The sequence below is a fragment of the Pongo pygmaeus genome, chromosome 4, assembly GCF_028885625.2.
Source record: "Pongo pygmaeus isolate AG05252 chromosome 4, NHGRI_mPonPyg2-v2.0_pri, whole genome shotgun sequence".
In the NCBI taxonomy this organism is placed as follows: domain Eukaryota; kingdom Metazoa; phylum Chordata; class Mammalia; order Primates; family Hominidae; genus Pongo; species Pongo pygmaeus.
This window is the reverse complement of record NC_072377.2, coordinates 60,675,699-60,701,640: the sequence shown is the minus strand read 5'-3', so window position 1 is coordinate 60,701,640 and position 25,942 is coordinate 60,675,699. Positions and strand designations below refer to the sequence as shown.

Genomic DNA, 25,942 nt, shown 5'->3' with positions numbered 1-25,942 from the left:
ATGTCTGTCATCCCAGCACTTTGGGAAGCCAATGCAGGCGGGTTACTTGAGACGAGGAGTTTGAGACCAGCCTGGGCAACATAGTGAGACCCCCATCTCTATAAAAAATAAAAATAAAAACAATTAGCTGGGCTCAGTGGCATGTACCTATAGTCCCAGCTACTTGGGAAGCTGACATGGAAGGATTGCTTGAGCCCAGGAGTTTGAGGCTGCAGTGAGCTATGACTACACCACCACTGCACTCCAGTCTGGGCAACAGAGCAACGCCCCATTTCTTTAAGGAAAACAATAAAAAAACCAATGGCAGCACTGGTCTTGACTATCAGAATTATAACCCAAATTGCAAGGGGAGGAACTGTCCCTGAAATCCTGTTTAGAAAGCCATAAACAAGGAAACACCTGTTTGTATACAGTTTGAAGGGTGGTATAGCTAGACTGGCAATAGATTCTTCTGAACAAGTGAGTAGGGCAATAGTTTTGTTTCTTTAAAGGATTAACATTTAGGCATTAATGTGTACGTGAATGTTTGCCTGGAAGTCCTGTTCCCTATATAATAATACTTTGATAATCATTTTAAATGCCAACCCTTCCTTAATATAAAAGTTTTGCGTTATGTTAAATAAACTATTTTTTTTTCTTTCTTCTTTTCTTTTAGCTTTATCTTCAAGCCAGGATGAAGGGAGACTGGGCAAGACTCTTACGCCCCACACTGCAATTTGGTCTTGTTGCCGTATCCATTTATGTGGGCCTTTCTCGAGTTTCTGATTACAAACACCACTGGAGTGATGTGTTGACTGGACTCATTCAGGGAGCTCTGGTTGCAATATTAGTTGTAAGTATACAGGTCAACAGCCTACATCTTGATATTGCTAAACATTAGATAAGTAAATAGACAAAAAAAATTCCCAGCTGAGGAGAAAACTATGCAGTGGGCAAGAATCTCAATGTTATTAAAAGTCACTTCACGATACACAGCAGGTTAAAAACTAGGTTACTCTTTGTAAAACAGTATTTTTGTAAAATCTTAGTATTTTTATTGTGAAAGGCTCTGGCTAGAAATAGTTTTTTAGGAGGTTATGACTTGAAAAAACTAATTCACATGTAGAATAACTCTTTTATTCAGTATTGGCAAAATGAAGCTATTTGCTGAAGACATAACAAAGCAACTCTTAATTTGGAATAATCTTTAAGAAATCCCAGTCTCTAATTTTTTATATGCTTAATTTGTATGCCTCAAAGTATATCCTTTTGTTTATATTTATCTTAGGTTGCTGTTGATCACAACTTTGTATGTAGTTTTTAACTTGATCTAAATTATACCATTAAATATTTTGCACTGTAGGCTGTATATGTATCAGATTTCTTCAAAGAAAGAACTTCTTTTAAAGAAAGAAAAGAGGAGGACTCTCATACAACTCTGCATGAAACACCAACAACGGGGAATCACTATCGGAGCAATCACCAGCCTTGAAGGGCAGCAGGGTGCCCAGGTGAAGCTGGCCTGTTTTCTAAAGGAAAATGATTGCCACAAGGCAAGAGGATGCATCTTTCTTCCCAGTGTACAAGCCTTTAAAGACTGCTGCTGCTGCTATGCCTCTTGGATGCCCACTTTGTGTGTACATAGTTACCTTTAACACAGTGGTTATCTAATAGCTCTAAACTCATTAAAAAAACTCCAAGCCTTCCACCAAAACAGTGCCCCACCTGTATACATTTTTATTAAAAAAAATGTAATGCTTATGTATAAACATGTATGTAATATGCTTTCTATGAATGATGTTTGATTTAAATGTAATACATATTAAAATGTATGGGAGAACCAAATCCACACTTGCAGGCATTTGTAGTCAACTGTAATCAAACAGGTGGTCAACAATTTAAAATCTCACATTCCTTTAGCTGACTCTACAAGTAGAGGCTGGCAGCAAACACAATATCTCTCTTGATTTTGGTGATTCCTAAGAGAAAAGAAAGTAAGTAAGGTTTAAACTTTCAAGACCACAAAACACCTAACTTGTCTCTACCGAAGTTTTAAAGCCAGTATACCAACCCTGATTCAACTGGTGAGAGAGCAGCCTAGAAAGTCAAACACCTTGCTGAACATCTAGAGGAATTTGCAGCCACCTCTGTGAGGTGGAAAACATACAAGCCAGACCCCTGTTCTTTTGACTCTGAAATACTCCATGGGGACTGGCCAGGAAAGAGATGTCTAGAACTGTTTAAAAAGATAAATGCTAGGTCGGGCGCAGTAGCTCATGCCTGTAATCCCAGCACTTTGGGAGGCCGAGGCAGGCGGATCACCTGAGGTCAGGAGTTCAAGAGCAGCCTGATCAACATGGAGAAACCCCGTCTCTACTAGAAATACAAAATTAGCCAGTCGTGGTGGCGCATGCCTGTAGTTCCAGCTACTCGGGAGGCTGAGGCAGGAGAATCGCTTGAACCTGGGAGGTGGATGTGGAGGTTGCGGTGAGCCGAGATTGCGCCACTGCACTCCAGCCTGGGCAACAAGAGCGAAACTCTGTCTCCACAAAAATAAATAAATAAATAAATAATAAAATTCTAGGAAGGACTAAACTGTCTAAAGAAATGTAAAATCCAAAGACTTGGATTTTCAACCTATATCAGAAGACACTTTTTTTTTCAGTTCCCATGTGAAATTCTTTCTAGGCCAAGGAAGGACAAATACAAATTTTGATTACAAATTATTTTTAAAACTTTGACACCTACACTTAAACTCTGAGTCACTAAACAGGCCTACATTTATCAACAATGTGGAAATATAAGCCAGTTTTTGCAAACCTCTTCTTAGGACACTAAGTTGTTAGCAGAAACCACTAGCATTGACTGACTCAGCAACAATGTGGTTACTATTCTTTGATTAACTTGGTCAAGAGTCAGTAGACAGGACTGTAGCTTATGCCCCTTGCCGCCCCCCCCCCACCCCATTACTACCACCTTGCTTTAGCCATCCTTTCTTGATCCTGTTCTCCCCACTTCTGCTGTGCTACTCTACAGACTTGCCCTGAATGTAAGAGCAAGAATTACCTTGTAAAGTCCAAGTTAGGGCAGGTCACTCCCAAGTTCCACACCTCCAGTCACTGCAGAGTTGAGAAGCCTGGGGCTGGGAACTATGGAATCATTTCCTTTCTCACTTCAACCCCTACTACTCTACTCACTGCCCATTCTGCTCCAGCCACACTGGCCTCTTGCTGGTGTTCACGTACATCAAGCATACACCAAAGGGCTTAACTGCCACCTTCCCTGTGGAGGCCCTAGCCCATCATATCCACCTGCCAATTCTATTGTCTTTTCTGCTTTGTTTTTATCTTACAGACTTATCACCATCTGATAATGTCTTTTTGTTCACTATATAGTGTCTTTTTGTTCACTATATCCCCTAGTGCTTAAAACAATGCCTGGCATGTAGTTAATGTACAATTAATATATGTAAATGCATGTATATATAAAATCTCAACTTTTCCCCCAACACACTAAATTTTATAGAAACACTAGTAGATAGCTCTCCATGACAATGCAGTGAAGAACATCTCAAAACGTCCTCCTAGGTTGTGGTCCAGGGCTCAAGATTTGCTTCACGAAATTTGTCTAAATTAGAAACAGCTTATGCATTTGATACTGACCTTCTGCAAATTTATTTTCCAGCTCAGTGTTTCCAATGGCTTTTGCTGCTTGACACATTTGTCGAAGCAATTCTTCCAGGCGCCTCATACAACGAATTATGCTGCCTGGATAGAAAAGGAACAAAACACTGGTAAAATGGAAATAATCAGGAACAGCAGAATTTTTGTTAAGAGGCAAGGCAGGAGAACACAGGATAATTAATAGTACTTTGAGGGACTTCCCATGAAGTAAATCATGGTTAGGTACTGGAGAAGGCTACAAAGATGAAAGGCTTAACTCCCTCCCACCTTTGACTAACGGTAGAGACACCTGTTTATTACTAACATGCTGATACTTGGTATTAAGTAGGAAAACAAAATGCCCGGGGAGGAGGGAGCAACTTTGGGTGAAGGCTGCAAGGATGACATAATCTGTGTAAGAACCAGGCAGTATCTCCCAGGCAGCAGCAACAAGGGAAGGACCACCACGACAATGCAGAAAAGCCTGGCAAACCGCAGCTATTCAAGGACCCTGAGTGTGGCCTAGTGAGGCATCTGGACACCATCCATACCATCTCATAGACTGCAACAGACTGTTTTTAGCAGAAGAGTAACAAGATAAAATTTGTCATTTTAAAGGTGCATTCATTCTTCTTGACCTTAGATTCTTTCATTAGTACATTCTTTACACACAGTGTTCTCAAGGAGCACAAGGAAAGAAGCCTTTTCCCATGGGTCTAGAATCTGTTTGAGAAAAGTGTTTGTATCAAAGCTGAAGCTATAAACATAGTTTCACTTTTGCTAGACTTGTGCAAAGAGGGGCAGAGATTGTGAGATCCTTTCTCTAAGTGCTACCTGCCTAAATCTAAAACGCTTGTGACTTCATTTTTAATATATGAAATACATTAGGAATACCAGTTCTCAAAATGCAATCTGTAGGAACAATGATTTACACTATTATTAAATTAATAATAATTATTTATTTGTTATTTCTATTCTCAGCTGCTAGGAATGCAGGCTCCAATACTGCCTTGCAATGAAACAGGAAATCCAACTGCAGAAACTTCTGGGTGTCAAGAGAGAGGGTAGGAATTGGGATAGAGAGGGTAATGTCATATTACCTATGCAATCAGATAGTAAATGTTTATGCAAACAAGTATATCCAAAGATAATTAAATTAGGTAGTGGCTCAAAATGTAACTAGATTTTTACCTGAGACCAGATTCTCACAGGTCATTTAGGATTGAAATGAAATCCTTTACAAAGTCCTCTGCTGCACAGGGCATTAAAGAGCCACACACACTCTCAAACATTGTTTTGACTGACTTCAAATGTGTACCAAGAAACACAATGTGATATTATTTCACAAATTTTAGTAACTCGTGTTAACCAGAATCTGCAAAAGTTATCAGAGACCAAACCATACGAAGTAAATTACTAAGATAAAGAATAAACTAAGTCAAGTAAATGCACATTCAGGCCAGAGAGCACTGTCATGTCACGTTTTGTAAACATTTCAATTTCTGGAAACTTCAGTTTCGACACAGTTTCAGGTAACAAGCAAATTAGGCCAGTAGGCACAAGGCTGCATATACAATGACTGTGGCTGTTGCCCACAGAGTCTCATCAACAAATCACTGGGTATGTGCACAAACACTAACTGTCCACAGCTGCCTGAAACATAGAGGCTACTCCCTCCAGGGATTAATGAAGACTGACGATTAAGTAGTGAATTGTCTAGCATCTCTCCTACCTACTACAGTTCTCTGTAATCCAAGGGCTCTTCTTACACCCACATTTTTAAGTCATCCTGCCTCATCAGCCTGACTAAGTGCTAGACAAAAGTTTCAAAGCCATGACCCATCATAGGCTAAATGAAGCTGACCAAAACCGAAACAAAACAAAACCACATTAACCTACTGGTTTGTTACAAAAAATTTTTTTTTGGTCCTGCCAGAGTAGAAAGAGAAATCCAATTCTTTCTAGTTATTGTCTTTAAAAAATTTGTCAAATAGTGGTAAAATATAAAACATAAAATCCACCTTTTTAACCATGTTAAAGTATACAATTCAGTTACCGCCCTTTTTTATATTCAGTTTTACTACAATCCGGAAGAACTCACATGGAGACAGAATTCACACAACATAAAATTATTTTAAATAAGTGTACAACTGAGTGGTTTTTAGTATATTCAGACTTGTGTAACCATCATCATTATCTAATTTTAGAGCATTTTTACCACCCCCAAAAAACCTTGTTCCCATTAAGCAGTTACATGTCTTCCTGTCCCTCCATTCCATGGCAACCACTTATATGCTTTCTCTCTATGAATCTGCTTATTCTGGACATTTCATATAAGTGAAATTATACACTACGTGGCCTTTGTGTCTGCCTTCTTTCAACTTAATGTGTTCAAGGTTTGTCCATATTGTAGCATGAGTCAGTACGTCTTTTCTAACTGAAAGCTGTTCCATTTAATCTTTATTAAAGTGGAACACCTTGCCATTAAAAATGGCAAAAACCACAATTACTTTTGCACCAACCTAATATATACCACAATTTATTCATCTATCGATGGACACTTAGGACTATATGCTTTTATTTAAGAGCATTTTAATAAATATCAGCCTTACCCGGTTGATGAACAAAACAGCATCATTCTCATTAAGGAGAGAAAGCAGCAGATTTTCCCGAACAGAATTTCTGCCTTCAGCTTTCTGGCATACCCTAAAGCAGTTTCCAACAGTTCATGCTCTGCCCCGAATTTAATACTCCTATCCAGCTTGGCCTGAGGTTAGAATCACACATGTATCTTGCAACTACTTGCCGCTAAACCCCAGCTTAGGCTGAACCCTTTCTTGAGAGCAGAGACTATTGCTCACACTGTAACTAGCATGGTGCCTGATTCCCATTAGGGTCTCAGAATTATTCATTAAATGAGTAAGTATCAGGTACTAAAACTGTGCGAAAATGTAAAGACAGAAACAATTACTAATACATTGTTACTCTATTATTATCAGCAAGAATACTTTTAAAAGACAAATCCACTGGAAAACCGGTTACTCATGACACTGATGATGCTAAGAAAGGGTTAAACTGCTACTTGAAAGGCATGTGAGAGAATGTGTGTGGTGGGGACAGAGTTGAGGAATGCAATTCACAGTATTTGCTTTCAAAACGTGGCATACAGAGGGAGCAGGACTGAAAAGAAAATAAAAAGCATATGGCAGGCAGAGGTACAGTAAATAGTTTCAAGAGATAATTCATCATAGAAGCTTTCCTAATGACACTTGCTCAGTGGAAAGCAAATCCTTTGTCATCCTTCATAGTTAAGAGTACGATATTGTTTATGTAGAGTCAGAAATAAATAGTAACAGGCTCTGGATTACTTGACTGAAACCCTAGGCATCAGCCCATACAAATATTTTGTTTAAACTGTCATTCAAATTTAGTTTAACGGAAATAAAAAACAGCTAAATTCTTTTTTTTTCCCAGGGTGATAACAGAATAAATACTTAAATAATCTTCAAAATTTCTCAACTGAATCACAATATGAACTTTTCTTTTGCATTAGACATCCCCCAAACACATGGTTTTAATCATTACAGTGTTAACTAGCCTCAGTTAATGTTTGAAGAATACTTAAAACTACTTCTGAGGCTCAGGATATGAAATGACCAGACATTTTTATTTTCATATGAAGAAAAAATTAAGAATCTTATTAGAAACAAATATGGTTTGCACACAGCACATCAGAAAGTTCCAATGCAATTACTGTCTGCCTGTAAAAACAGACACACTGTACTGTGCGCTACAGCTTTGATTACAGTATTTTTCCAATCATAAAACGTGTAGGCCAGCTGCAGTGGCTCATGCCTGTAATCTCAACACCTTGGGAGGCTGAAACCGGTGGATCACTTGAGCCCAGGAGTTTGAGACCAGCCTAGGCTTCATGGTAAAATCCTATCTCTACAAAAATTAACAAAAATTAGCTGGGCATGGTGGTACATGCTTGTGGTCCCAGCTACTCTGGAGGCTGAGGTGGAAGGATCACTTAAGTCCGGGAGATGAAGGGTGCAGTGAGCCAAGATCACCCCACTGCACTCCAGCCTGGGTGACAGAGCCAGACCCTGTTGCAAAAAATAAAAAACAACCACGTACAATAACGAGATGAGGAAGGAATGGCTATTCTTGAAATGGAAGCACTATGTAACACTGTAAAAACAAAAGAGAGAAATACTATCCTAAGAAAATGAAGGTTCTCATTTTTTGCTACTTATATCAAAAAATAGTTTTAAGGGCGAATACATAGTATATCCCAATTTTTAGAAAGGTTTAAGCTCATCTACTGGCTCACACACAAGAAAAACATAAAAATTATGCAGATGTTAGATCTAATTTCAAGTTAGAGCTAAAAAACTGGATTTCTCAAATTTTCAAACTGAGATTTCAAGTAAACTGTGATGTAGAAATAGCCCCTGAGTAACTGAAAGAGGACAGAATAGACTTCAGGAATGCTAGTATGCTGTGGAAAAAGTCAACTCATAGGTGGCATCTAGTATGAGCTACAAACCATCTTCAATTTGGCAGTTTAGGATTTATCTTCCATACTGTGATAACTTCTACTTAGGTAGAAAGAACAGAAAAAATAATCCATAAAGACAATTTTATATGAATTCCTAGATTTTTTAAAAAATATACTAATCTGACAACAGGCCAGGTCTACTGCCCTTGCTTTTTACTTTTCTTTTTTTCTTTTTTTTTTTTTTTGAGATGGAGTTTCGCTCTGTCACCCAGGCTGGAGTGCAGTGGCACAATCTTGGCTCACTGCAAGCTCCGCCTCCCGGGTTCACGCCATTCTCCTGCCTCAGCCTCCCGAGTAGCTGGGACTACAGGCTCCTGCCACCACACCCAGCTAATTTTTTGTATTTTTTGTAGAGATGGGGTTTCACCATGTTAGCCAGGATGGTCTCAATTTCCTGACCTCGTGATCCGCCCGCCTCGGTCTCCCAAAGTGCTGGGATTACAGGCGTGAGCCACCGTGCCTGGCCTGCTTTTTACTTTTCTGAAAAAAAAAGCTACTCTCTGCCATGTACCACTATTGTTTTATGTCATTGTGTTTTGACTTTTCAGAGAAGCAGATACTATACAAATATGAGTATTGTATTAACAAGTCTTAGAATTATTTAGGCATTGAACAGTTACTAGTTTCATCCTTATGTTCCAAAAAGATGTCAGACTGAAGACTGGTGGTGCTCTATGTGATCGCCCTAGTGCTGCTGAAACACAATTGTCATACACCAACCTGTGCTCCTGTTTTAAGCAATTTTCATCAGTGAGTACACATCATCCCTCTTCTCACTGACTCGGCTAAACACCATTAACTATTAGAGATGTTGCTAAACATCATCAAGTATTAGAGACCTGTTTAGTATTACTCCAAGCATGACTTTTCTGTGGATGGAGATGGTATAGTCTAGTGTAGGGTTGAAGAAATTTTCAGGCGATCCAAAATTTAAGGATAAGGTGTTATGGTGCTTAACTGAAGTTACATGTAGTTACAGAGACCAGAGTTTAAATCATGGTACCCTCACATCACCTTGGCCAAACTGTTTACCATAGTCTCCTTGTGCAAAGTGGAGATAATATCTACCCTGAATTGCTATTTGGTGATTACATGTAAATTATACAGAGCTCTTAGCATAGTGTTCGGCATATAGTACTTACTGGGCAACGACTTTCCCAGTAACAGAATACAGAATTCAAAGGATGCTTTGGGACTGTCTGACTAAATGATCACTTAGAGGAGGCTGAGAAGTTTATAAACCTTAGAAAAAATATGTAAGATACAATACCATAATTTAAAAATGTGCTATAAACTTTAACATTAAAAACCTTAAAACCCATAAAGTTCAATGTAGTAAAGGCCCTCAGTTTAAGTTTTTAATATTCTGTTGCAGAGAGGTTTAACCTATGCATCATAAAAATAACTGATTCATAAAATCAGTAATCGATTACTTCTTTAATAATATCAGTTGAAAGGCCTATAATATTTGGCATGTTAAACATGTAATTTTTCTCAAACTAAACCTATAAGCAATAGTAGCAGTTCTTATTATAATCGCTATACAGAACAAACTCATTTATTTTCATTTTTAAGAAAGTTCAATGTAAATTATCTCATTCAGTAAATACAACTGGCCATTTATAAACACACAAGCCAATCTTTTCCTACTGATTGCAGCATTTTTAAATATGGTTTCGTTTAAACAGTCTACTTATTTTTTTGCTTCTTATAATTCACTTATAATTATTCCTTATATTTCTTTTGCCTTAATTTTTTCATTTAAAATTTCTCTTCAGTTGAGTAACAATTATTCTTCAGTCTCTTAAAATCCTCCTCATTAAATTTAATCTGATTCATGCTGCAATAACAGTCTGACTAAAGCCAAATCAATTACATATGCAATGACTGATCATTTTCAGCTCTGCTATTTTTAGTGGAATTATATAGCTCACCAGGAGAACAAAAGTGAAAAGGAAAAATACCCACATAAATATGACTTCTAAGGGTCATCTGCTTGTGACTGTAGAAACTCATAGAATTACAACTGCACAGAATTATACAGTTTAAAATAGTTTCTAAAGGACTTTCTAATGAACAGACTATGCTTATTAAATAATACAAAGAATTTGTGGAGAATATTTTTTAATCTATATAATAGGGAGAAGATTTCATTTAATTACCAAATATTAAAAATACATATTGTACTTGTTTAGTTAAAACAATACTATCCTAACTGTATTTCTTATACTGTAAATATATATATGTAAAATTTAACCATACCTTCAAAGACATCTGTCATTTTGCAGATATGGGCAAATGTAGCTCCAGTTGCCCAGGTATATACTACATCCATTAAGTGAGGTTTAAATGAGCTTAGATAAGTTTCCTCATCAATTTCCAATTTGGCTTCTGCTGAAACTTTTGCAATTCTTTTAGCACATTCCTTTAAAGATAAAAGAGTTAAAATTCCTTACTTATGATCTCCCATATCACTTTATTCTTTAGGTTTCCAAGCCAGTATTCCAGGAGGTCCCTTTTTCTTCCTAGGTATTATGTCTGCAATATGGACATTCTGCTCCTAAGTAGGCACAGTGCCTGTTCCATTGCCAAGCGATTAAACGGCCAATCTTTCCCATTATGTTGAGGTAGTTAACTAAGAAAAATGTATCAAGAGCATGCTTTTCAGCCAGTGATACCTTTTCAACAAAGAAACAGAACTCTTCATTAAAATTATTCAAGAGCAGCATTTAACTAATCTCTATTTCATTACAAAACAGATTTAGAGAACTACAAATCCTAGAGCAAAATACATTTTTCCACAACAATGCTTAAAAATGTATATATCTTCATATTGTTTTCCTCTAAGTTGAGAAACTTCATTCTTCTTTACTTGGCAATCTAAAAGGCCAAAAACTCCTAGGCCTATGAAGACTTCGCTGGTTCTAGAAATTTAAATTTCTTAGTGATTTTAAGGCATGTTACATGTTCCATTGAACTGGCCTTTTAATTTTAATCAGAATTTTTTGAATTATTATTTTAAAAATATTTTAACTTTTATTTTAGGCTCAGGGGTTCATGTACAGGTTTCTTATCTAGGTAAACTTGTGACTCAGGGGTTTGGTATATAGATTATTAGTCAGCTGAGTACTAAGCATAATATGCCACAGGTTTTTTTTTTTCTTTTTTCTTCCTCAACCTCTCCTTCCTCCCACTCTCCTCCCTCAAGTAGGCACCAGTGTCTGTTGTTCTGAAGGGGCCTTTTTATGACATATTTTTTTGTTCCTCTCTTGTAATTCCTTAGCTCATCTTTCCTTGTCTAATGTTGAACAGGCAGAAAAAATCAGCTTATCCTATGAAAATAGTAAGAGAGAAATTTATTACTATAAACTACTGTGGCTTTGAGGACCCAGAGACAATTTCTTATGATAAACAGATTTTAAAACTTTGTTACAGGCTGGGCACAGTGGCTCACATCTGTAATCCCAGCACGTTGGGAGGCTGAGGTGGGAGGATCACATGAGGTCAGGAGTTCGAGACCAGCCTAGCCAACATGGTGAAACCTCGTCTCTACTAAAAATACAAAAATTAGCTGAGTGTGGTGGCGGGCACTTGTAATCCCAGCTACTCAGGAGGCTGAGGCAGGAGAATCGCTTGAACATGGTAGGTGCAGGTTGCAGTGAGCCCAGATCATGCCACTGCACTCCAGGCCTTGGTAAGAGAGCCTCGGTAAGAGAGCGAGACCCTGTCTCAAAAACAAAACAACAATAAAACAACCAAACTTTGTTATAAATCAGAATGAAAAAATGTGCAAAAAATTAAAAATAAACTAAATCCTAGTCCTTCAAGATACCATTATCAGTACTGAGGAAGAAAATGACACATGCACTGAGCTGTCAATACAGCCTATTTACATTATGAAGTTTCTAATCTCCGTTCACAACAATGCTATACAGTTCATTACAATAATGGGAAGAAATACTGTTTAATTATTAAAGTAAAAATCACAAGAGATGTTATCAGAGTAACATTAAATTACACGACTGACATCAAGTAACATTTAATCCTTATAGGTTATCTCTGTGAAATGATAAACTATGATTAGATTATCAAAAATGTTTATTTTACAATCTACTATTCATAAAATATGTAGTTCAAAAAAAAAAAAAACCTTACCTGCATTTGACGAAGTGGTCCTGCTAATTGTTCTGTTAATTTGGGCATCTCACTAGACTATAAAAGAAAAGGAAAACAAGATATAAAAACTCATGTTTAAAGTTATTGGTTTTTCACACTACCTGTTTTAACAAATTAAAGCTTGTAAGATAGTCACATATCAAATTATAAGACTTTAGTCATCAGCATTTAGAGTTTCTAATCAATTCAGTTTACACAGGCAAAATCACTATTCCTCTCATCCTAAATTATAATATTCTGTTATTACATTTCAGAGGAAAATACACTGCTAAATTTGCAAAGTGTGCTAACTAGCTCCTTTTTGTGATTATATATGGAACTGAGGGAGGGTAAATATTGTAAACATACATAGTAGCTTAGTTACATCAACTAAAGGGTTTTATCATAGTTTAACTTTGAAACAGTTTTAGTTTCTAGGCAACTTTCAATCTGTAGAAACTGAAAAGTTAGAAACTGAAAACTCAGGATAAAGTACGTTAAAAATAGTGTCCCTAATTTTTATTTTACCCAGATGCTCTAACAAAGTATAAGACAGCTAAAAGTTTAATCTGAGTTTCAGTATTCTTAGTATTGCTTTCCTACAGTTGAAAATTCTGTCAATTTCTGAATTAGATAATGGAGTTTCAGGTCTACACTAACTAGCCAAATTAAGTTGGACAAGCTGCTTAAATTCTGTGTACTGGTTTTCTGCCCTGTCAAAGAAAAATAAAACCAGATCCTCAAAATGAGTAGGCTTATGATGAGAATAACAGACATTATTTGTGAAGAAATTTTTGACAAAGGTAGTTACTGTACAAAAATAGAATTACTATAAGAATGGTATGTATGTATGTATGAGACATGGTTTAAAGTAATTATGGCTAATTTTTTTTTTTTTTTTTTTTGAGACAGAGTCTCGCTCTGTTGCCCAGGCTGGAGTGCAATGCTGCAATCTCGGCTCACTGCAACCTCCACCTCCCGGGTTCAAGCGATTCCCCTGCCTCAGCCTCCTGAGTAGCTGGGATTACAGGAGTGCCACCACGCCCAGCTAATTTTTGTATTTTTAGTAAAGACGGGGTTTCACCATGTTGGTCAGGCTGGTGTCGACTCCTGACCTCATGATCTGCCCGCCTCAGCCTCCCAAAGTGCTGGGATTACAGGCGTGAACCACTGTGCCTGATCACTAATTTTTTTTTTTTTTTTTAAAGCAATTGTAGGTTAGTTGCGACATATCTGCCTTTATTTTAAGCACCAGTACTTATAAAGGACTTGATTTTGATTTGCAACATGCATATATGTATAATAAATCAAGAACCAGATTCCATATTACTGCTGCTAAAACCAAAAATTATTGATGAATGGCAAAAAAGCAAAATAGCCAGAATGACCTTAACATCTCAGTTTAATAAAGAACCCAAGACTGCGAAATGTGTTTGATATTGTGTCTATTCGTGGTCAACAGTTACTCATCACATTCCTCTCTGCTATTCACTATAGGTAGAAGGCACCAGTCCTGATATGAGGAGGTTAATTGTGATTTTAACAATGTTCTCCCACCAGGTATGTACAGTTTGTTCCCTCATCTCTCCTGTAGGCCTCAATATAAGTTTCACTTCATTAGTGAGGTCTTTTCTAATCATTTTATTTAAAATAGTAACATCATCTCCCCAGTGATCTTTGATTCTTCTCACTTTTCTCCAAAAACCACCCCTATTTGACAGAATGTATGTGTATTGTATTTCTTTATCTTCATCCACTAGCATGTAAGTATCAGGAAAGCAAACATTTCTGCTGCATCTCTGGTGCTTAGATCTGTACACTGCCCACACTGGGTGCTTAATAAATTTTTGTATGCACTTGATCTTTATATTATAAAGATTTATGTAACCTTTTAAATATTATTTTTAAAATGTAGAGATAGTTTTATAAATACATTTTAAAATAGAAGTTATTATATCAAGCAAATTTCATCCTACTTATAACAAGTATTTTACTATATTTACTAGAAGACAACGTTCTTCTTGGCAGAAAACATTCTGTTAAAAGCATCAAGAAAAATCCACATGACAATTAGTACAATCTTCCATCTCAATGTTAAAAGGCGCCACCACAAGAATTGATGACACTGTATATAAAAAAGTGTGGTTTCACTGAATAAATCTTAACTGTATATATTGACATCTTGCCCCAAGATTTAAGAGCTGTGGTTTGACTTAACCAACTCCTTTGAAGAGGGAATATAATTGGCTTCTCAGAAAAAGGAACTATTGTAATAGTGCCAAAATATAAAACAACAAGAGCATGCAAGTAATGAAAAGTAAGACCAAATTTGACATGGGTAGAAGACCACTTATCTCTAAAATCCTAAATCTCTGAACCTTCCTATTCCAAGTAAGTTTGACAAATGTTCTTAATTATCTTTATCTTGGAAATTGATATAATAAAATTTTGAGCCTAAGGAAAAACAAACACAATATTTTGTAAAGTAATGCACTCCTTTTGTATGCATATTTCATAGGTGCATGGTAGGCAATCTCAGGAAAGCATAAACTGTTTTTGGATTATTGTCCTATTTGTTATCATTGCCACTAACAGCTGTGATTCTAATCAGTAATCAGGGACCTGAGAAAAGTACCCATCTACTTCAAGAAGTAATATATTTGATCTGATTAATAAATAGGGAAACAGTTAACAGGTAAACAGACCAATTAAGTGTGGTTTCACTGAATACATCTTAACTGCATATACTGACATCTTGCCGCAAGATTTAAGAGCTGTGGAACTTAAAAAAAAAAAACTCAACAATTTGTTCTACACAATTTACTTAAAAGTTAAACTAAGTATGTATAGTAAAAGGTCCTACAAAATTTTAGAATATTATTTTTAGAAGGCAGATGTCCTTGTCTTATTCTCATTCTATCCACTTCATCTACAATAAATAAAGTCTTAAATTTGAAATGTAAAACAATATATCTTACTTTTAAAAATGAATCATACTGGTTTTTGGAATGCAGTACAAGGATAATTAGTGTTCTTATGTGTTCCATCCAGCACTTCATTTTTTGATTTCTTAAGAACTGTTGAAAGTGAACTAATTACTCATATGAAAAAAACTGCTGCCAAACCAACAAGGATCTTATATTCACTACCTTAAACCGTGCCCATGAAAACTTATGTTTCAGTTCCTAGCAGGATGGACTGCTTCGTCATTATTCTTCAACACCGGGGAGGAGAGTTAATTCAACCTCACTTCCGCCTTTCATTTTTATCAGACTTTCCTAGTTTTATTCTCACTCGTCTTCTTATTTCTAGGACTGTCTAGGACTTGGCCAAATGTTCAATGAATTGGGTTACAGAACAAATTTAAAACTTAAAATCTAATTAATGGTGATTGTTGACAAATCTTATTTTATTCTCCTTTCTAATAATACGTATTTAATCATTTAATTTTCTTAGTACATTTGTGTTAAAGTTGCTGTGATTTCCAATTAACATTACCCTATAATATGTAAATATTAGTAATATTTGATAATATAGCCATAACACTATTAACTACATGATGTGTGAATTAATAAATAAGATGTGCTGAATCAATTAACTTACATTCTCTTGAAACACAAAGCAGCTTAATAATGCTGTTGCCTGTTCTGCAGAAAGGTCATTGAAAAGGCCATTAAACATCATCTCAGTTAGAAGGAGCTCATCAGCACTACAATGGCAAAACAAAAGAATAAATTTAAAATGTCATAATATAAAGACACACATGCACACACATATGCCCTTAATGTGTAGTTTTTAATAAAATATATTATTTGACCTTAAGGAGTAATCAATGAGGAATGACAATGATTTATTTAAGGACATAGCAGATCTTTAATAATTACCAATATATTATATAATCAATGTAAAATAGGGATTTCACATAAAGATGCCAAATATCAAAATGCACACATTCATGAAATAAGGGCAATTTCTTAACCTTTAGTATGCTAGGAAAAATCATCACTGTCATTTATTTTCTAGGGCCAAAGGACTCTTTTAATTATTTTTCAGTTATTTTACAAATAATCTGTAGAATAAAGATAATGAAAAACAATTTTATTAGAAATCTTAATTAGAATGTACTCATAAGAAGACCCACATTTTTTATTTTTATGTTTTAATTTTTTAAAGTTTTTATATTGTAGTAGAGATGGGGTCTTGCTATGTTGTCCAGGCTGGTCTGGAACTCCTGAGCTCAAGTAGTCCTCCCGCCTCAGTCTCCCCAAATGCTGGGATTACAGGTGTGAGACACTACGCCTGGCCAGAAGACTCACATTTTAATTCATATTTTCCAAAGGCTGAAAGTGTATATAACCAAGATGGGCAAGAGCCTTTGAATGCAACAAACTGCTGCTCACCAATTGTCATCCACAAATCTGAAAAATATCCACCTAGGAAATATAATTCTAGATTTCAAGTACATCTCTAACAGGTAGGTACTAGCTCATCACTACGTCTGTTTCTTCCTGCACTTGCACTCTCAAAATATACAATTCCAGATTTACATCTCTTTTAAGTTCTAGCTTACTACTTTTGATTCCTCTTTTGCATCATCAAAATACAGTTTTTTAAACTGACAACTTGATTTTGTTGAGAGGAAGGTCATCTTTTTGCTCCATAATTGTAAAACATTTTCATATACAGACTTACAAGGACAATATATTTATTATTACAAAGATTAGAATGATCAATTCAACAGGTTTTAAAAAATTCAACAGGTTTTAAAAAATTTCTTCATCATCTGTTTCTTTCCAATTTCCTTATATACACAACTGTGTGTTTGACCACTTGTGGACCATATAAGGAAACTTTGGTGCACAAATCATAAAAGATGAAAGACTATTATTACAAGTCCTTTTAGCAAAATGAGATGGTCCAAGTTCTTATCATAGACATTACGTAACTAGGTCCCTTCTGTTGAATGATTACATGAATAATAATCTCATATATATATATATCCCTAGAAATATATTGTTCAGCTGAGCACAGTGGCTCCTGGCTCATTTGGGAAGCTGAAACAGGTAGATCTCTTGAGCCCAGGAGTTCAAGACTAGCCTAGCAACATGGCAAAACCCTGTCTCTACAAAGCAACACAAAAATAAGCTGAGCGTGGTGGAACACGCCTGTAGTCCCAGCTACTCAGGAGGCTGAGGTGGGAGGATCACTTAAGCCCAGGATGTCAAGACTGCACTGAGCCATGATCTTGCCACTGCATTCCAGCCTGGGTGACAGAGCCAGACCTTGTCTCAAAAAAAAAAAAAAGAAAAATATTGTTCATGCACTAGTTATTATGTCTGAGAATTTACCTAGGGTCTGAGACTTTGCTTATATAATCAATCTCACCATTATCACTTTGACTACAGTGCTTTTTCTCCCTTTGTGTTTATCTTCTGATTTGAGTAATAACTGCAAAATATCTTCACTTATTTTTCTTCTTGGGTGGAAAATGAAAAATTCTGAATTCGCAACTGTGTTCAATTCAAGCTAAAAAAGAAACACTACAAAGATGATGTTTCTAGACTTCTATAATCAGGGTTCAATTGACCCATACAACAACTGTACTGTATGATTTAAAAAGTAAACTTTGCCTTTATTTTTTGCAGTCTTTAAAAAAGAATAAAGCCACGAACTATTATAATCTTTACTAACAGTTAAAATATTTATAAATAAAAGTCAAAAACTAAATTTGGGTCTCTAGTGTTAAGCTAAGAGTTAAGTCAAGCAAAGAGTGCAACAATACAAACTAGGAAAGACTATTTCAAGAAGCTACAGTCTAATGTGGGGGGCAGACAAGTAAGCTGATAATCACAGAACAGTGGTTTAACAGAATGCTCTAATAATTGATTTATACAAGTGGTGATGAGGAAAAAAAGGGGAGGAGCCTAAAATCAAATTGAAGAAGTTCAGAGCAAGTTTCGAAGTTCTTTGCAAAAATATGCAAGAATCGCAGGATATGGGGTTGGGGGTGAAAGGTCATATGAAGCAAAAGGAAAAGCATGTGTGGGGTGTGGCAATAGACTGCTGGAGAGGGAGAGTAAGAATATACTAAATTATGGAATCTATTCTAAAAGCAATAAGGAATCACTGAGGGACTTTTACCAAATAGAATGGCACAAAGGGGCTGGGTGCTGGGTGAAGTGGCTCACACCTGTAATCCCAGCAATTTGGGTGGTAAGGTGGGTGGACTGCTTAATTACAGGAGTTCAAGACCAGCCTGGACAACATAGCAAGACCCTATCTCTACAGAAACTTAAAAAAGAAATTAGCCAGGCTTGATGGCACACACAGTCCCAGGTTCTTGGGAGACTGAGGCAGGAAGATCACTTGGGCCTGGCAAGTTGAGGCTGCAGTGAGCCGAGATTGCACCACTGCACTCCAGCCTGGGCAACAGAGCAAAATCCCATCTCAAGAAGGACAGAGGAACGACATACCAGATTTGTGCTTTGGGTTTTGAAAACTCAAGAAGGGAGGCAACGAATAATCAGGAGGGCAACTGCAGTAATTGAGGCCAAAAATAATGAGGGATACACATTAGCCAGTGGCAATGTTTAAAAAGGCAAAATGGGTGAGAGAAGGAGTCTAGGATGATGCCCCAGTTTTTGCAAATTTTGGGAAAAGTTAACAAACTTTGATATAATATTGTTATTACTATAAATGAAAAATGTATCTTGGAATAAAATCAATTTCCATTCTTTCAACACAAAATCTAGTTGTAGATATCTAAAGGAATTTCTACATTAATTGTAAAACAGGTAATTATTAGAAGGAAATAATCCTAATAACATTAGCATATGAATCAGTAAACCAGTACTGCAGTTTAGATTTAACCCTGGATATGTTATTAATTAAAATCCAATAGCACATTATCCTGTGATAACAACTAACTAGGGCTGGGTAGTCACTGCCCTTTTTTGGTGGCTAAGAGTTGTCCTGTTCACCACAGTCTCCTGGTTCTATGCAGACATCTGGGTCTATAACATCTGGACAGATGAACGATATAATTACATTTTTACCAAGGAAGTCTGAAATCATTTACAAGGCCTGTAATTCTCTAGTTCTGTCCATCCTGGCCATGCTGAGTACATAAAAAACTGTTTCAAAAGTGTCTTTTATATATTCACTGAGAATGATGATCATCACTATATGGACAAAACAAGATATATCTTCAGACTGGATATTGCTTGAGCTACCAGCTTATGACTTTCCAGTTAAGGAGGACAGAGGCAAGCTGGCTCCTAAGGCAGCAGACATTCCTTGTGGTGGGAAATAACTAACACATTTTTTAGAACAGTATCATAAATTGTATTTTCTAAAGATGGCCACAACAGCATCTCCTATACCACGTTCTTCTAGAATTGCACTGATCTATAAAGATTGCCATGTGCATACATGGAAATTTCAATTTCAATTAAAATGATATAAATTATAAAATTCAGTTCCTTCATCTAAGCACACATCAAATGCTAAATAATGGCTACTATACTGAACAGTGTAGATACAGAACAATCCAATTATCACAGAAAGCCATAATGAACAATAGCCACTTCCCCATCAAGAGTTGGAATCTAATTATCTCCCACTCGAATCCAGGAGGGTTTATGACTCACCTGTAATCAAGAGAATATGGTGGAAATGATGGTGTATGATAACAAAGCTAGGTTACAAAAGGTAAAGCTAGGTCAGAAAAGGCAACCTTAGCCAGCTAGAAGACTCACACTGGAGCCTTCAGCTACCATGTAAGCATCCTGAGGCTGCCATACTGTGAAGAAGCCCAAACCAGCCCACATGGAGAGACCACATGGAGAAGCTCTAACAGAGAGAGAGGTCCTAACATTCCCCAGCCACTCCGGACTCCTACTGTTTCAGCTTAACCACCTGTCTGACGGCAATCCTGGGGGACAGAGCTAGAACCATCCAAATGAGCTCTTCCTGAATTTCTGACCCATAAAAACAATAAGAGGATAAAGTAACTGTTCATGTTGTAAATAATTTAGTTTTGAGGTCATTTGTGACAAAAGATTACTGAAACAGAAAATAATATAACCAGTTTTAATCTGTGGCTTATAATAAGTTCTGTTGTAAAATCCTATTATTAGCCCAAAATCTCATTACAATTTGCTATGCATGTAACAAGATAATGGTTACTAGGCTAAGTTTCAAGGTTGGAAAATGTTAATAATTTTTAAAAAGTATACGAAATTATATATAAGCTAAGATTATGTAAAAATCCCACAGGGCATTAAAAAAAGTCAAAGGAAATACATACAAATGCTAGGAGCGCTTGTGTTAATTACTGAGATCTAAGAGATTTTTCTAATTTCTCAATTTCATGGTTCAAAACTGTATTTGGTGTGGAAGGTATTGTATAAACTTTGTATTTTTAAGAAAGCTCTTTTTTCCTAAAGATAATGGTTATTTTTAAAATCACTTAAAACTGCGAGGCGGAGCTGCAGTGAGCTGAGATTGTGCCAGTGCACTCCAGCCTGGGCAACAGAGTGAGACTCCATCTCAAAAAAACAAACAAAAATTAAAATTAAAAATTAAAAAAAAAAAGAAGTTTCTAGAACAACCATCAGATTTTACCTGCTTATCTCACAAGCCACTCGTCCTTTCATCTCTATTACATCAGAAGAAGTAGCAAATCCCAACCTTCTTAAAACACGTTTGCGACATTTGAGTTCATCCATTTGTAGGACTGTTCTTGCTTTCTTCAGTTCTCGCTTTGCAGATTTAATATCTATTGCAATCTAAAGCACATAAAAGTATAAAGAAAGTTCAATAATAAAGTGAACAATGTACAAGAAGATTTATTCATGAAATCAAACAAAAAATATTTCTTAAGAACATCTTACAGTATACTTCTGGGTTAAAGCTTCAGTGCTGGGGAGACTGGGGAAAGTGGAGCTTCTTAGATACGTTCCCAGAACATTATACAAACAAGAGTAATGTATCTGAAAAGTTATTAAATACTACCTAAAATATTAAATACATGGAAAATACAAAATGTCCATTTGAAAAATTTGAGGCAGGGCAGGCAGATGTTAGAAAGTGTAAAAAGCTTGAGACAGAGAACAGAGGCCAGGCGCAGTGGCTCACGCCTGTAATCCCAGCACTTTGGGAGGCTGAGATGGGTGGATCACGAGGTCAGGAGATCAAGACCATCCTGGCCAACATGGTGAAACTCCGTCTGTACTAAAAATACAAAAAAAAAAAATCAGCTGGGCATGGTGGCGGGCGCACGCCTGTAGTCCCAGCTACTCAGGAGGCTGAGGCAGGAGAATTGCTTTAACGCGGGAGGCAGAGGTTGCACTGAGCCGAGATCGTGCCACTGCACTCCAGCCTGGCGAGAAAGCGAGATTCTGTCTTAAAAAAAAAAAAAAAAAAAAAAGAACAGAGCACGGCTCTTGCTTAAATGAAGAGAGGTAAGGAGGAAGGCTAGGAGGAGAGTGAGCTGGATACTGTAAGCTAGACAAGGTAGGCTGTAAGAGTAGGAAAAGTCAGTGGTGAATTTAGGACAGGCTCTCCCAAGACAGGATTCACTGGACAATTAATCACGCTCCTGAAGTACCAATCCCAGCAGCTCTAGCTTTTCATCCTTAGGGCATCAGGGGGTAGCTTAGAGAACAGGGAAAGAAAAATGAGGGTACAGAAATCTTTTCTCTTGACTATCTATATTGCCCCCATGATGTCCTGAAAACTATTCCTTCTCTTTGCCCTTAAGTAAAATCACGAATTTGCCTAAGCTGGAAATGGTTTTAGCAGAGAGAATAGGCCTTTATTTAAAACACAGATGAAACCTTAAAATGAAAATGTATCATCTTGATGTCATCCTTTAGAGTAGATAAGTTTTAAAATTTAGTTAATCAGTAAATATTACATATTTTCTGACTGTGACAAGCATACAGTAGTAGAAGAACAAAAAACAACGGCATCCTGAAGTGGTGGTTCAGAAAAACACTGACAGAAAAGTTTTGATAAGCTGAAATCCAAAGATAATGGAATTTTTTAGACTGTTTATTAAACTTCTACTAAGGAGGAAAAATTATGAAGGTGATCAGCAACTGATATTTATTCAGAGACTACCTATGTCCTCTATTTCTAGTGCTTTACATTATTTCATTCTTACAGCAATCCTAAAAGGTAGGGAACTAATATTAAATCTGCATTTTACAGACGAGAAAACTGAGGCACAGAGAGATTACTAAGTAAATTGGTCAAGAATACAGAGCTACTGAGTGATAAAGATGGAGTTCAAAGCCAGGCTAGCAGACCCTAGAATCTAAGCTCTTTTCAATTATTTATATTGCTATGAACAGAGCTGCTGAGTGATAAAAGATGGGGTTCAAACCCAGGCTATCAGACCCTAGATGCAAACTCTTAGTGATTATTTATATTTCTATGAACAGATGTGTAGTCACAATGCCATGTCATAGGAAGCAATGCTTTCCAAGCTAGACAATGAATGCTATGCTACCTAGCATGACTTATCAGGCCTATCAGAATAAAAGGAACAAACCATTGTTTTTTAGGGTTTCTTTGACTGAAGTGACTGAGGATGCCTATGTGAGCAGAGCAAAGCATCGTGCTAATAACTGTGAGGCTTATAAAGCTTACAAGGTAGAAGAGAGTCCAATCTCTAAGATACTTTTTCTTGAGTAATGTTTGTATTTTGAATATAAAAATATGTGAAATATTTTAGGTATAATGGGTTAAATAAAAATATTACTAAAGTTAATGCCACTAGTTTTTTCTTTCTTTTTTTAAATGTGGCTACCAAAAAATTTAAATGTGGCTGATACCGGACAATGCTGTACAAGATCTTTTCCAACATATTTATAAAAGAACACAGATACACAGTTGGCCCTACATATCTGTGGGTTCCACATCCATGGATTCAACCAACTGTGGAACAAAAATATTGGGAAAAAAAATGTCTGGACTGTACATGTACACTTTTGTTTTTGTTTTTTTAAAGAGATAGGGTCTCACTCTGTCACCCAGGATGGAGTACAGTGGTGCAACAACGGCTCACTGTAGCCTCAACCTCCTTGGCTTAAGTGACCTTCCTAAATCAGCCTCCTGAGTACCTGGGATGACAGGTGTATGCTACCATGCCTGGCTAATTCTTAAAATTTTTTTGCAGTGATGGGGGTCTCATCATCTTGCCCAGGGTGGTCTCAAACTTCTGGGCTTCAAGTGATCTTCCCGCCTTGGCCTCCCAAAGTGTTAGGATTACAGGAGTGAGCCACTGTGCCCAGGCTGTATTTTTCTTCCATTAAAAAAAAGAAATTATATATATATATATATACACACACACACACACATACATACACATACACACACACACACACATATAATGTGCTTATATGTATATATAATGTGCTTATATACATATAAGCACATTACAGACAATGATGGGGAGGCGGCAGGAAAAGAAAAAAAAAGACCACTATAATCTTATTGCTGTAACACAACCACTTAAAGTTTTCCTTTCAGTCTTTTCTGGTGTATTTTATATTTTTGCTAAATAGCAATTGTAGTCCACTTCAATTTCAGATCCTTTTTTCATGTAATGCTTATGCATGAGCTTTCTTACATGTTATTGCAGAGTCTCCATAACAACTTTATTTAGCCAGTCCCTTCAGCCAGACAAGGTCTTTTTCAGCATATTTGAGCAGCTCAGATAATGCCTTCAAACCACCTCCAAGGATGCTTTCCAATCATACAATCACGCTCAAGTCTACCTGTTCTTGTGTTGTGAAAACATAAGGCTGACCCTGGTGGCCATGGAGGGACTGACAGCAGGGAGAGAGCTGCTACAATGGTTCTGGTAAGAGATGAACAGGTGAGAATCACAACTGGATATCTGTGTAAGTAAAGAAAGTTTGTTGTGTCCCAGTTTCCTCATCTTGAGAAGTACCTGGCAAGCTTCCTGCCTAGCAGCACTTGAAGGTGGGTCAGAGCATAGATGTGTTCACTGAGCATGCAGCCAGTATTGTGTATATGCTACAGCACCATATGATGTAAGTTCACAAAAAGCTAGAAAGGGAGAGTGCTTTAAAACTATGAACTGAACACATTATTAAAGGAGTTTCTACTCATGTATTTATCCAACAAACACTGGGCATTTACTTTATAAAGATAGACCATTATGAGAAAATGTAAATAAGTTAAAATGAAACATCAGACTCTAAGGAGCTTAAAATCTAGTTTGTGAGACACAAAGACAAATGTATTGATAAAAGTGGTATGTGATAAAAGTTGAAAAAGTACAACAGCAGGGAGTTGTAAGTTTCATGGAGGAAGGGAGATTTGTATAGTATAATACATTCCAGTTGAAAAAAAGTACGTAGTGGAAAGGATTGTGTTCATGTCAGAAAGCTTTTTCTAAATTCATTATACAGAATGCTTATAATAATGCTTTTACTGGTTAGACATTACAGCTAATTATCCTAAAAAGCTGAACTACTAACATTTGACGCTATTAAGATGGCTACAGCAAAAACCACAGACAATAACACATGCTGGCGAAGATGTAGAGAAAGCAGTTATCTTGTAAATTGCTAGTGAGAACATAAAGTGGTGCACCACTTTGGAAACAGTCTGGTAGTTTCTGAGAATAAAGGTAAATATAGAGTTACCATATGATCCATCAATCCTACCTAATTCCACTCAAGAGAACTCAAAACATCCATACAAAAACTTGTATACAAATATTCACAGCAGCATTATTCATCAGAGCCAAAAAGTTAGAAAAAAACAAATGTCCTGTCCATCAACTGATGAATAGGTAAACAAAATATGGCATATCCACACAACAAAATATAATTTAGCCAGGCCAGGTGCGGTGGCTCATGCTTGTAATCCCAGAACTTTGGGAGGCTGAGGCAGGCATATAATCTGAGGTCAGGAGTTCAAGACCAGCCTGGCCAACATGGCGAAACCCCGTCTCTAATAAAAATACAAAAATTAGCTGGGCATGGTGGTGCTTGCCTGTAATCCCAGCTACTAGGGAGGCTGAGGCACGAGAATCACTTGAACCCAGGAGGCAGAGGTTGCAGTGAGCCACAATCACGCCACTGGACTGAAGCCTGGGTGACAGAGCAGGACTCTGTCACACACACACACACACGTATAAGATTTGGCCTTAAAAGGAATGAAGTACTGATTTATGGTACGACAGGCATAAACCCTGAAGACATGCTAAGTGAAAGACAGCAGACACAAACATCATATATTACATGATTCTATTTATAAGAAATATCCAGAATAGGAAAAACCATACAGATAGAAAGCAGATTTGTGATTGCCAAGGGTTGGAGGATGGGAGAAACAGAGAGTGGCTGCTAATGGGTATAAAGTTCCTTCAGAGGGTGAGAAGAATGTTCTGAAGTTACATAGTGGTGATGGCTGCAAGTATGTGTGAATACACTAAAAACCAGTGAGTTGGACATTTTAAAAGGGTGAATGCTATGCTGTGTAAATTATATCTCAAATTTAAAAAAGAAGAAAAAACAGAACATCCTATGTGAAATATCAA

At 36.7% G+C, this 25,942-nt stretch overlaps 2 protein-coding genes across 3 annotated transcripts in view; one reads left to right on the top strand and one right to left on the bottom strand.

Moving 5' to 3' along the window:
• The window catches only part of PLPP1 (phospholipid phosphatase 1), a 114,626-nt gene extending 112,802 nt beyond the window's left edge, over positions 1–1,824 (top strand). For both annotated transcript variants that reach the window (XM_054487956.2, XM_054487955.2), the window contains exons 5-6: positions 656–832; positions 1,343–1,824. In XM_054487956.2, coding sequence (XP_054343931.1) covers positions 656–832; positions 1,343–1,471 — 306 coding nt within the window. In that variant the 3' untranslated portion in view covers positions 1,472–1,824. The remainder of the gene's footprint in view (positions 1–655; positions 833–1,342) is intronic.
• The window catches only part of MTREX (Mtr4 exosome RNA helicase), a 117,609-nt gene continuing 93,349 nt past the window's right edge, over positions 1,683–25,942 (bottom strand). Inside the window, exons 22-27 of the mRNA XM_054487953.2 lie at positions 20,986–21,149; positions 15,964–16,069; positions 12,361–12,417; positions 10,468–10,630; positions 3,642–3,746; positions 1,683–1,958 (exon numbers count right to left, since the gene is read on the bottom strand). Coding sequence (XP_054343928.1) covers positions 1,906–1,958; positions 3,642–3,746; positions 10,468–10,630; positions 12,361–12,417; positions 15,964–16,069; positions 20,986–21,149 — 648 coding nt within the window. The 3' untranslated portion in view covers positions 1,683–1,905. The remainder of the gene's footprint in view (positions 1,959–3,641; positions 3,747–10,467; positions 10,631–12,360; positions 12,418–15,963; positions 16,070–20,985; positions 21,150–25,942) is intronic.